This window comes from Orbicella faveolata, unplaced genomic scaffold (assembly GCF_042242905.1).
Source record: "Orbicella faveolata isolate gen_17 unplaced genomic scaffold, um_ofav_v1 contig_35, whole genome shotgun sequence".
Lineage (NCBI taxonomy): Eukaryota > Metazoa > Cnidaria > Anthozoa > Scleractinia > Merulinidae > Orbicella > Orbicella faveolata.
Window position 1 is genome coordinate 30,244,111 of NW_028301564.1, and position 13,285 is coordinate 30,257,395.

The 13,285-nt window shown below is 38.7% G+C and overlaps 2 protein-coding genes across 2 annotated transcripts; one reads left to right on the plus strand and one right to left on the minus strand.

The window, feature by feature from the left end:
* Positions 1-651: 651 nt before the first annotated feature.
* On the minus strand, positions 652-2,063 carry LOC110050424 (neuropeptide FF receptor 2-like). Its single transcript, XM_020756335.2, has one exon. The coding sequence runs from the start codon at positions 1,643-1,645 to the stop codon at positions 716-718; it is 930 nt and encodes a 309-aa protein (XP_020611994.2). The 5' UTR covers positions 1,646-2,063; the 3' UTR covers positions 652-715.
* A 6,152-nt stretch (positions 2,064-8,215) lies between these two features.
* LOC110050426 (neuromedin-B receptor-like) lies at positions 8,216-10,249 on the plus strand. The gene has a single exon (XM_020756337.2). It carries the CDS (start codon positions 8,601-8,603, stop codon positions 9,795-9,797), a length of 1,197 nt encoding a protein of 398 aa, XP_020611996.1. The 5' UTR covers positions 8,216-8,600; the 3' UTR covers positions 9,798-10,249.
* Positions 10,250-13,285: the final 3,036 nt, after the last annotated feature.

Sequence of the window (13,285 nt, forward strand, 5' to 3'; positions counted from 1 at the left end):
CGTCACTAAGGTCGTTAAAGTCTCCTCTCAGTGCCCAGTCAGGTCGATAAAAAGATTAAAAACTCATTGCCCAAGAGTTATGACAATTTTAAATTATCGAATAATGCAATAATTTATATGATAATTTTGTTCAACGAACACTTTAACTGTAATTGGTGCCTTGAATTTCACCTGCTCTTTTATCCCATTAGCAAGTTACTTGTAAAATATATTAAACGAGTAAAATAGACGACAAATTAGCATTTCACTGCAATCTTTCTCACGATTTATTTCTACGATTAATCTCTCACTAGCACCGAGTTTCAGGCTAAGGTGAAAAATTAAAATACATAAACTATCGAGCTGTTGTTAGATATTTATTTACTGTTTTCTTAAATAATTTGCTATGATTATGTTACGATCGTGCTGTACAATTTTTTCTTTTGTTTGGTCTTTTTAATCCTCTTTTTTCTTTTCCAGTAAACTGGAAGAAAGTTATGCTCATTTTATTAAATGGGGTTTTGGGCGTATTTTTTTTTTAACTAACTACGTACGTTTATAGTAAAAGGTATTTTTCCAGGCATTGAAATATGACATTTTCTTTGAACATTTTTGTTACATTATGACAACAGCAACAACAACAACAACAACAACAAAATCAAACTGAGCAGATGGAGTCGGAATACTAGTTTTTAATATTTCAAATTCCAGTTATCTATTACTGAACAAATGTAAATTAATTTCCGCAGCAAAATCGGAACTCACTACTCGTGGACCAAAGAATTACAGGATTTATCATATGCTTTATGTAATAAGCGAAAAGCGAAATCACGTCCGCATAAAAATAAAACATGTTTGTCCACATTACGGCATCTCCTTCGAATTCTCTTATGAGCATTAAAACACCTCGAGGAATGGAACAGATTTGAAAAACGGCAACAAGGGAAACCAAAACTAAGACCAATCGAATCTTTTTCTTGCAACGCTGAAATGCGTCCTTATTATCGGTGTTTTTCCTCGAGAGGTTCATTTCTCGTCTGGCAAAAACGAACACGTTAACATAGCACCAAGATTGAAAAATTAACGGAAGGGCGATGAACACGAGTACGAGGTAAAACTCGTAAACACGACGGACAACCATCGAGGGGAACATCGGAACACAGTAAAATTTTCCATCTGGGTCTTGCACGAGATCGAGCATGATAGCTTGAGGTAAAGCTGCTGTGATGTAGCAAGCGAACCAGATGGCGGCAACAACCACTCTTGCTGTCTTCACGCACATTCGTCCCTTGAACGGCTGTACAATTGCACGGTATCTTTCCAGTGCGATTGCCGTGTGAGTCATGACAGACACGCTGACAAAAAGCTCCGGGATGGACACAAGGAAGTTGCACAAGAATTTACCAAAGGGCCAGCCGATGTAGTTCTCTATAATGCGCTGGGGAGCGGCAATCAATGCCATGCCAAGGTCCGCTATAGCAATGCTGAGAACCAGAGAGTAACAAGGAGTTCTGAGTCGCTGACGGACGATAATCGCGACCACAATTAGGACGTTCCCTGGAAAACCCGTCGCTATCACGAACGCGAAAAGGACTGTAGTGATTGTCGCCGGTTGATATGTGTCATTCGATGAGCGATTGTTGAACAAAGACACATTTGTATCCATCGCACTCTCGTATTTCAGGCCCTGAGAGAGAGAGTTACCGCTCGCTGCAACTTTCCTCTGACTGTCACAGTTCACCAGCAAGGAGAATATTATTTAAGACATTGCCTTCAACCTATCAACAAAAGATTGAAAAGAAAGCGCCTAATTTTGATTCAATTTTAACCACGTACTTGAACAATTTCCTGATAACCAACTTCCGAATATGGCGGTGAAAAGTTTCTTTTCTCGCCGCCTTATAAACTATCTTGAATTTAATATCAGGCAAAAAGATTTTGTGGGCACCTTCAGTAGCCAAATTTCGAAGAAATACGGTGATGATACGCAGGCAGAGTTTGACTCCGAACAATCATTCTATTAAGCCATACGCACAGATGATAAATAGCTCGGTGAGCAATTACGCAGTTGAAGCTTTGTTATTATTTTGCCTAAAAGCTTTTTCGTTGGACCTCCTTTGTTTTTCCAGCGTTGTATTGTTTGCTGGATAATCTCGTTGGAGAACCTCAATTTGCTCGCACGAAAGTAACAGACTCATTAACCTATCGCCGTCTTGAAAGTCTTCAATAAATGTTTATTCAAATCTGTCAGGTTAAAAAATTATACAACGTTATCAGTGGCTCGTACTGTGACTAATCCACTATTATCGCTACAGTCCCGGAAGCCCTTAATTTTTATGTCAGGCAGAGCGACAATTCATCTCGAAAACAAGATTGGCCGTATTCACACTAGAGAACGAGAATCCTATCAGGACGAGTAACTGTGAATTCGTGAAACAAAACTCGTCTAACATTTATTAAGTCACATTTGAGACATAAAAGCGCTATTTTGTTGCTGGACAAATGAGTGCTTGGTTTTCCTAGTTCCAGTCCTTTCCGGGTTGTTCTATACTTTCCCAAAACTCGACCAGAAAACCCTCTGAAATAAATGTGAATTCGTGACACACTTCCACTTGTTTCTCGTTTAGTACCGTTAGGAAGCGAAACTTGTCGATTAGTCTGGCCAATTTAGACGAATTTTCTGGCGTCAAAAATCCATTCCGTAATTCAGTCATTATCAAATCATCACGATTCATAAACAGAATATTCCGTGCATTTACGCGTTAAAAAAGTTCCTTGAAAAAGTATTTACTTCCGCGCTATCAGGCTAAAGAAATTAAAGATTTTTTCTTTACGTGTCAATAATGAGTTTGTTTGAAATATACACATCCGTTCTGAAAGTACAATACGCTCGGCGCTGGAAGCAAAACTAGAAAACCTTGTTACAAAGAGTGACCGCCAAAGCCTTTGTTTTCGGTTACGGTAAAGTACACTGATTGAATTTACGTTGTTTGTCTCTCTTTGGTTGAAGTTTCGGAAATAAATAAACAGATAAGTAAATTGTTTAGTTCCGATATATACATAAAATCAGAATAAGTATTTATCAACAGTGTATTACATGTCTATTAATATCATTTGGCGATATTTACGAAGCAAACCGAACATTTGTGCTTGGGTCAAAAACAGACTTAGATTTTGTTACGGGTTTGACTAAATAGTTTTAATGGTAGTGAGACAATATGTCTTTGTGGAAGTCTAATGTTAAAAAGTTCCTCTGTAATAATGTTTAATCCTTGAAACGCGAGATAATAAAATTTAAAAATTAAGAAAAGATGTTGAAGAGAATCGGCTTTTTTGAAATCGTTGTCATGTGTGTAAATGTACATTTCATATATGCTGTGATCGTGAATGAAATTTTATCATCTCAGCAAGTGTGCCATTATCGAGTCAGAAAGTTTGGGCAACAGGAAATTGTGCACGGAATAAACAATCGCAAAAAAAGTCATAAAAACGATAAAAAAAGGCTTTTGTTTGACGCAGTTTTGCATAATCTAAAACCAGCGTGATAAAAATCTTACGGAGATTTTGTAGGAAATATAACAGAAAGCAACGCAAGCACTTATTTGTTAACCGACTTCCCATCAGATGTTGAAAGTAAACGTCACCACGTTAGCATTTCGCCATATTTAACGTTCGCAAAACTGAATCCGCAGACAGCCAGCCGTAATTTTGCACGGGTAAAAATCCTCCAGTAAAGAAACGAGTTAATGGAATATTGTAAATCCGTGAATCTGAACGTAACTGGCTGACATCATGATTGAATAGTCGTCGATTTGCAGCACTCGGCTTAGCGCATGTTAGTTGTAGCAATATAGACTGATTCAAACAACACACTTTTCAAAAGCCACTAGCTAAGTAATCAATGTATCAAATTGTGTGTTACCTATGGTTATTCATCCATTCAGTGAACGGTATATTTTGATATATCACGGTTCTGTTTGACGCGGTAAAAATCGCACGCTCTCAATCGGTTAATTTGCGAGTTTGCAAGCCAGTAGTGATCAATCATAAACTGAAGATGAGAGACCCTAGGAATGAGGTTGCATGCCACTGGGAGCGTTACTAGTTAACTATTCCCGTAGTTAGTATTGTAAGTTTTGTTAGTATCGTTAAATTGTAAGTTACGTGGGCATTGTAAGTAGTAGGTAATTTTTGTATGTAATGTAATGTAAGATATTGCAATAAAAAAATGTGGCTGTATGCAAAAAATAAAAATAAAAATAAAAATAAAAAAAAATAAAAAATAAAAACCAGCCTCGCTCTGTTTTCCGCCTGGCCGTGGGAAATCTGGGTTCTAGATTACCTAGTTAATTTGGCATACTTCATTTGTCCAACGGTGCACGCTGATGTCACTTGCTTGTTTTCGCTGGCTGAACCGTTTGCTGGTCCCTCGCGGCCCAGCCTTAAATAACTCCATAAGGGGTTTTGGATGGGCTTATAAACAGAGGGGCTTATATCCCGGAAGACGTACGATTAGGGGTATAAAATCCCGTTTCGAAATGAGCTAAAGTAGTGCTGTTCAAAATACGTTTTTCGTATACTGGTTTTTAATTAAACTTTAAAACATCACAGTAAATCGAATTCATTAAACTTTAAACTAGATGGGGCTTATATCCGGGGGAGCTTATAATCGGGAGTGATATTTTGTTTACAGGTAGATGGGCCTATAACCGGAGGGGTTTATAAGCGGCGGGGGTGAGGGGTGGGCTTATAAGAAGCAGTTTACGGTACGAGAAAAAAAATTGCGTTTAATGAAAATCGTCAATCAAGTAACTACAAATCATTTGAGAAAAACTGTAAATCTGGGAAACGGTTTGAACTCAAATATAAGACGGGGCGAGCTGCCCCTTACAAAAACTTTTGACCAGTCGAAGTCAAATTCAGATTTGACAGAAAAACCTTATTGGGGAAATTACTGAAAATTGTGTGCAGCTGATGAAGTTTTTACCGGCAGTATCACAGAACGTCGTGCGAAATCTTCGGCCGGGACATTTCGTACACGGTTGGATTTTCCTCGAACTGATCCTATCACTCCCGGCATAAAAATCTCGGGCCTTTTACTTGGAAAAATTAGCGGGTCTCTTGATGTTCGACCAAAATTGCAGCTGCGTTGTAATAGTCTTGTGAACTCCTGGTTCACAGTTTCGTCCGTACTTGTTAAAAACATGGTCACAATTCGATGAAATATTATTTAGGACGTGAGTGTTCGCATAACTCGTCCGCTATAAATTATAGTTGATGTAGAATCATGCAACTGTTGGTGCCTCGTTAGATCATGTTTTTTCGGGACGTCTTCAAACTTACATGTTCATACCTTTGACAATGTTATGAATGACGTAATTGACTGACGCAATTTATTGACGCAAAAAACTTGATGCCATATTGTTTATTTCGTTAGATCACGGTGCATCGTACCTGTTAACACGGTGCGATTTTGCCTCAGTCCTGCCTAAATTACCTCAGAGTTAATTCCGTGTGTGGCTTAACATTGCATAGCTTCGTGAAGCCGCCTCTATTTCAGTTTCTTTGCTTCGCTTGTCACATAATGAATTTATAGGTTATTTCCAGAATTATTTTTCTCTTATCTCTAGCTCGGCTCAACATCGCATTATTTTTTCTTTATAGAAAGTTCACCTTTGTAAGGATCTGGGGGAGGGAGGGGAAGACTGTTTTAAAAAGGGAAGGCAATAGAAGAAAGAACTGGATGCAGATTCCTAAGATACCAGGAACCGCAATAAGAAGGGAGCAAATCGACAACAGAAGACCATAGCGGAGCCCCATAGGAGATGTGGTAAACCCCTCGAGCTCCAAAGTATTGATTTGTCCCATACGGGTGCGTGCGCACGAACGTGCGTGCATGACTGCACCTGCAAAAGGCACGCGCCTATTTCACAAATCACGAACTCAAGCATCTTCAAGGACTTATGAAAACAAAATGGCACAGTACGCTTTTCCTTCGAATTTTGGTGCAATTTTTGGGAAGATTGGAAAAGCCATTATGGGATCTGAATCGTCGGTGAAAATCAAAACTTTCTCTTTTGTTTGAATGATTGATTTGAAAATGCAGACCGATGAACCTTCTGAAGGCAATTCACGTTTGAAATCTGGAACATTCTAACGCTTTTGAATGCGTTTCTTGGATTAATCATGAACAAGACTTAATTGATCGCACTTGAGCTTGTTCCAATCCCCTTTTTTCGCTGTATATATCAATTTCGGCGTTTTATCGTGCGACGTAGAAATTATTTGCTTTCCTCTTGACTTCAAACTAATTTCCGCTTACTGCTTCTAGTATACTTGCTTTTCCCGGTTTTTTCTTTTCTTTTTTAATGTTTTGTTACTAGAAATTACTAGAAGGGAAAGTTTATTGCTAAGTTCAGTAAAGGAATACCAATAAATAAATATATTGTAGAGCTCCCTTTTTAGCTTTAAAGTCTGTATTAAGCATGGCTTATGTATAATAGTTTTGCCACAGAAAAGTAGACCTTTTCATTTAGAAGGAAGTGTTGGGCAAGAACCAGCTAACATCGCTGATAGACATCTAATCAATTCACGTGTCAATAGTTTACGGGATATTAAAAAATAAAAACAGTTAATCCTTTTTATTCTGAATATTCCAATAAAAAATCAGCCTGATCTGTCTTCGTAATCATTGAAAACGGTTTTTGTTTTATTGCGGATGACTACAGCACACTAAAATTAATTAAAAGATCTCCTTGCAATATCCTTTCAGCGACCAGTGTGGGATTTTAAACAAAAAAAAGAGAGAGGATATAAACTAAATCTGTTTCGCGAAGGAAATATGTGTCGTCATGATATTGCTAGCTTAGATGAATATCGATATCTCTTCAGTTGTTAAATCATTCTGTAAAATATTTATCATTAACATAAGTAATGTTTAGTTAGTAAAGGAGAAGTTGTCCTAAATAATAAACACACAATTAGAATACAGAACGTGTCAATCGTATAGGAATGGAGTTAGTCGTTTGTCAATTATTGCTTGGTTCACCTGACGCGCCTAAAACAAGGAAATAACTCGCAATTTGCGTTTGGCATAGTTCTCTTGTCTCTGGTGAAAGCCGCGCCGTCCGTCATTTCTTAGTCCATTGCCGTAAATGATAAAGACGTTGAATGTTGATACGTCATTGAACCAATGAAAGGCAAAATTTGGGAGGAAATTGAGTGACGTAGGATCCAAAAGGTTTTTTTTGTAAACGAAACACAAAATATGTATGCGGCATGTATTCATTTTAGAAACAAACCAGGTACACTTGTTCAGTGATAGATCACTAAGTGCGTTGCACAGGAAGGCATCTGAGGCATCTGAGGTAGGATTATACTTATACTTTCTGTCATAAGGATAAAAACAAAAACAAGATCGAAAAGAAAGAAAACTAAACAGTATAAAAATGTTAGTTTATACAGTTACGCCCCCCGAAAAGAAAAAAAAACGTTTTCTGATGGGCTGTCGCAATTATAGTTTCTTTACAAGTTTCGGAAATAAGACGTCCTTCTGAAACCAGTTACCTAAGTCTGCCCTCGCACTGTCGAATTTTCGTTAATCTTCGTCAAAATTGCGAACACTTTCATGACGGAATAGTGCTTTGCACAAAGATAATGCACTTTGAAATTTTGTTCCGGCCGAACTTCAAAGGCTTGGTTCGCCATGATAAAAGCAATATTTTTACACTTGTCTATATATTTTGCAAATTTTCAGACATAGCTTTATTAAAAATGGAAAACTGCGTGATTTGTAAAGAGAGCCAAAGTAGATATTAAAGCCATGAGGTGCAGTTCACTTTTGTACATTTTGTGGTCTGTCTGATGGTTCAATACAACACAACATGAAAATACTTCTTTGAATACTAATTGATGTAATTTTAATCTCCGAATATTATTTACTAATAACTTTGTTATGACAGATTCAAAAATATGGGTTGAAGTGTTATTCGCTCCTAATTCCTGCTCCCCTCATATTCTGCGAGTGTCGATAATTTTGCGCAGGAGCAAACAAATTTCGTCGTGTTATTGATAATGAATGCAACTGAATAAATTCATTCATTGATGGATTTTGTTTGGTTATTTCAAACGCCAAGTAATTTAGACTTATCTTTCAAAGAAAGGTAATATGCTTAGACTTTTCCTGAAAAACAAGGCTATTTTTTTTTCAATATTTTACGTCGGGTTTTATTTGTTCTTTTGAGGGATGGTGTTGATAGGCCTCAAAATTTGGGTTAACGTACTGGTTTCACAAATTAATTCTTGCGGCAAAAGTATCTCCCACTGATGCATGTAAAACGTCTACTTAGCAGGGTTACCGTTGAATTGACAAGATTACTATCCACGAAATTATGGAAATAAACTCTTTTTTAAACTGATCTCAGACTCTCACAGCCGGTACGGGTTTCAAATTCAAAATTATATTTTGAATAACCGATCAGTATTTAAAGGCCAAAACTGATACCAGCAATTCTGTTTTTTTTTTCTTGCAGAATTTTCACGAAAAAACACAGTTACCGGTTCGTGAATAAGTAATAAGCCGAAGTTGTCAACTTGAGGCGACCTAATCGACTGAATAATAAATGGAAGTCTCCCTTTTAAACAATCTCAGCAGCGATATTTTGATTTCAAATCAAACCATGACACCTGAACGCAATGGCAGCGAGCAAGAAGCGAACCAAGAGGAACTGTTCGACCCACTGTCCTACAAAATTATGGTCATCGCATTTTTTGCTGTGGTCTTCGCTTTCGGTTTCGTCGGGAACGTGTCGGTGCTGGGATCAATTTTGAAGTGGAAGCGACTAAGAAATCCTTGCGGTCTCTTGATTGCGAACATTGCCGCTGCGGATTTGGGTGTCGCCATTATTGCTGCACCTTTGAGAATCGCTGATCTGTACCTACAAGGCTGGCCCTTTGGAGAAGCTCTCTGCCGAATTATTCTTCCACTCCAAGATGTCATGGTTTGTGTTTCGGTGATTACGCATTCGACCATTGCGTTTGAACGCTACAGAGCCACTGTCACACCTTTCAAGATGCGACTGTCATCTTCGAAGATAAAATACGTTAACTTGGGAATTTGGCTGATCTGTTATGTTTTCGCTGGTCTACCATTAGCTATTCCACTGAAGGTACAGCTCTTCGAGGATACACCATACTGCTTTCCCGAATGGTCAGATCTTTATCGCAGAGTATACGAGATCTACTTGGTCGTCGTCTTCATTGTGGCCCAGCTCATGATCCAGAGCTATGCTTATGTGAGTATCATCCAAACGCTCAAAGCAAAAAGTGACATACTTGTCGAGGTGGCGGAACAAACGGGAAAAAGCTTGACTCCAGGAAAGGCAGAGAGGTCGCTTAGCTCGCGTGCTTCGTGCGCGGGAATCTTACAAGTGGCGTGCGTGGCGCGCGTGAAACGAAAACAAAAGCTCGTGAAGATGCTTCTTGTTTTGGTCATAGCGTTTCAAATCTGTCACCTTCCACGAGGAGTTACGATGCTATATCGCGAGTTTGCTGATCCTTCATTAATCAACACTACGTTTAAATATATAGATCTCGTAGCATTGGCTCTTTATTATCTCAAACATGTTATAAACCCTTTCATTTTGTTCACAATGAGTGCAGACTTTAGAATTGGAATCACGACCGTTTGTGCGGCGTGTTCCAAAGGAGAAGAAAGTACGCTTGAAACAGAAACCCAAAAGTGTAACATAAAGCGCGCAGAAGAGCCGCCAGAAGAACTGGATGAGAAACAAGAAGAAATATGGGAACAACGAGTTTAAAGAGTCCTTTCCGTTGCAAACTTAGACTAAGCAAGAATACAACATGAAAGAAAAAAAAAAAAAAAGAACAAGTACTTGTAATCAGTAGTGTTCACTGTAATTGACATATTTAGCTTTGTACAAAATGGGAGTAATGTAAATGAATTTTAAAACCCCGTGAACATTAATTTATAAAACCAAACTTTCCCCTTGCCGATAAATTATTCACAGTTTCGGTGAGAGTTTGATTTGCGTGAGTTGTGGCTTAATTGGAATCAATTTGTTACCTGTATGCGGCAAACCGCCTCCTCGCGGGTCGGGTGTTTAAAATTAGTGAATAACTGGTCTAAAATAGACATTTTGATTTGTTTGAATTCAGATTCTTCAAGAGCGTTCTTATGGTTAGTAACATGACAAGGTTTCTTGCCCTGGAGAATATTCCTCTTTCTGCTGAAAAAAGAAAAAAAACGAAATCGCTCGAGGTTTGGCCGAATTTCATGGCCCATACTTTCCAGAGATACCCTCCGAGCTATATAGATGGGGCTAATGGTATCATGGTAATTGTAAAATTGCTCTTTGTTCGCGGATAAACTAACTGTCAAGGCACGCAGGATTTCGAGTCGAACGTCGAGTCAGGCGAACTATTTTTTGTGTGTGAACAAAGTTAAGGTCCGTGTTATTATGATTTTCATGTAATTTGAAAACTAAAAGAAATGGTGTCTAAATTAAATTGGCTTAATGACTAGTTTTCGGGTCTTAAAGAACGATCGTAACACCCGGTTCCTCTGAGGAACTTCTCAGTTTTAATCATATAATGGCTCGTATATTTTCAAAGAACGGTGCTTGTACTGAGAAAGTTCATAAGTTCAGATTTCGAAATTAATTCACACCCGTGACTGGTATGAACAGAATGAATCTATTGAAAGATATCTTCTTGCCTCGTAAATCTGCCCAGTTAGGTTTTGATGCGGATCTCTACAATCAAATTTATCAGGGCATACATTTTTTTTCTAGAGGATATGCTGGAGTCCACCGCTTTGTTTCTTTGCTTTATATCTAATATATTTTGTTTTGAAATCTCTAAAAAAAGCTCCCCAGGGTTTACAGCAAGTGCATTGAATGACAGTGCTTGTCTATCATAGGCAGCGTCCACACCGCGCCGGAGGAATTTGAAAACGCAACTTTATTCTATGGTTAGACCTACCGTCCACACTAATCCTCATGAAAACGGAGCTTTTCAAAAACGCTAATCAAATCGGAGGAATTTGAAAACGCCGTCTTTTCATTTTCATGTGGACGGAAAACAATTTGAAAACGGAGCTTTAGGAAAACGATCTCCATTTTTCTTTGACACTCGTATTTTCTTGCGAGACGTCTCAGTGCCATGCCCGGGCTGCTTTCATAAACAACTTCATTGGAAGTAAGCTAAATTGCGTGCGCTAGAAGGGTTGCAAAAAGCACCTCGTCCCAGAATGGATTTGTTTGGAAATCGGCACCTCATTTCGGCCTTCCAAATGTAGTAATTGTTGGGTTCAATTGAGTAAGAAATTTGTGCTACAAGTATAGTTTAACCCCGAGATAAATTGTGATGGTTTACTGAGCAGGCTGGACTAAACGGGATTGGCATTGAAGAAAATGAACGTGGACAAGGAGGAAAGGATGCAACCACCATTAAATCTAAATAAAACAATACTTGTACAGTAAAACAGTACTAAAACGAATCATTTCAATGGGAATTCCCTAATACGTACACTGTTTGTCTAAGAATACCAACGAAACATATAAAACATATTTCACACGACGTATGTGAACACCATCAATCTCTGTTGTAATTTATTTTGTCTGCTTGATAAGATGGAACTTATCACTTATCAAATTAGTTATTAATGTGATGGCGGTCTTAGTTTGATTCGAATGCGGTGAGGGAAAATTAATCAATTCGTTATCTGTTTGATGAAAACCACCTCAAAGCGCGAGCGATTTTTCCAAAAAAAACATACTGGTACTAAAAATATATGTCTTCTTTAATTTGCTCTGCATTGTTAAAATCATCTAAATTAAGCGGTTTCATTAAACGAATTTATAACTTGTTCCGTTCCCTTGCTTTGAGTATTTCCTTTTTTAATTGTATTTTCTCACCATTGACATTATTATATATGTTAAATCACTGGACAGGTGCCGATTCATGCGGCAGCTACTACCCCACTGGGTTTGGTTAAAGGGAGATTTTCTGTGAATTAATTTTTGGAAGATTAATTATTCTCGAAAGACTCGCTAAGATCGAGAAAACGAGCGGAGTCAGAGGCAAAAAAGGGGAGGTCCCTTTTTCTGTCACTGACCCAGCTCGTTTTTCTTTCGCCCGCCCACTTTTTCATTCGTCCCCACTTTTTCAGGGGAGCAGGGATGGCGCAGTGGTGAGAGCCTTCGCCTCTCACCAATGCGGCCTGGGTTCTATTCCTGCCCAGTGCCATATGTGGGCTCAGTTTGGTGTTGGTTCTCGCCTTGCTCCGAGGGTTTTTCTCCGGGTTCTCCGGTTTTCCTCCTTACACAAAAACCAACGCCAAAAATGACAATCTCACCAGCCTAGAGGACCCGCATGTGGCTTCCTCTCTAAATATCGTAATTTATTTATTTATCGAGAGCCGGGAACTGGCCAACTGGTTTGATTCCTGCTACTTGGAGATTTTAATTTTGTCAATTTGATTCGAGTTAGATTTTTCCTTTAGGATCCTCTACTAACAAAGTCAAGGTACATGCAGTGTACTCGCGAAATCCAAATTGGTGTTGACTAATAAGGGTGGGTTTCTTTGGGAAAATCTAAGATTGGTTTCTTAAATCCAAAAACGGATTTAGGGTTTCTTTACTAAGCAGATAAATCCAAGATCACTTGGACCATGGTGTATCAAAGGAACTGATAGATTCATTCTGGGTTAGGATTCATCAGTTCCTCTGTTATGCCATGCACGATCTAAGAGATCTTAAGTTCATCTGTTTACTGTAAAGAATGGCAAAATCCGTTTTCGGATTTAGGAATTCAATTTGGGATGTTCCCAAAGAAACGCACCCTAAGCAGACATGGGAAGTTTTGTGAAGTAATTACTGAATAAAGTATCATTGGTTAGTATCAGGAGCCATAATCGGAGGCGGAGACCGTAAGTCTTGGGATCCGCGCGCACCTATGATATGGGACAATTTTTCTATTTTTAGAACAAATTGCGCCATCCTGACGTCATATATTCGCGCGGATCCACGCACATGTCGGGGACTCTCGCGTGGATGTCGTCACGTTGCGTGATCAAATGGTGAGAGTTGAGAGACCTTGCGAGATTATCTTGCGTATTTTTCACAGCGATGGCAGGGAATAAGGCAGGGAATACGAACCAGGGCGCTTATATGTAGTTATATGCTCTGAGCTAACGGAAAAGGTGGGTTTTTCAGGGTCGAAAACAAGACTTCAATCTCGCGCTGGGAATGAATATTAAGATCTGCTCGCGCTAGTTGTAAGCTTA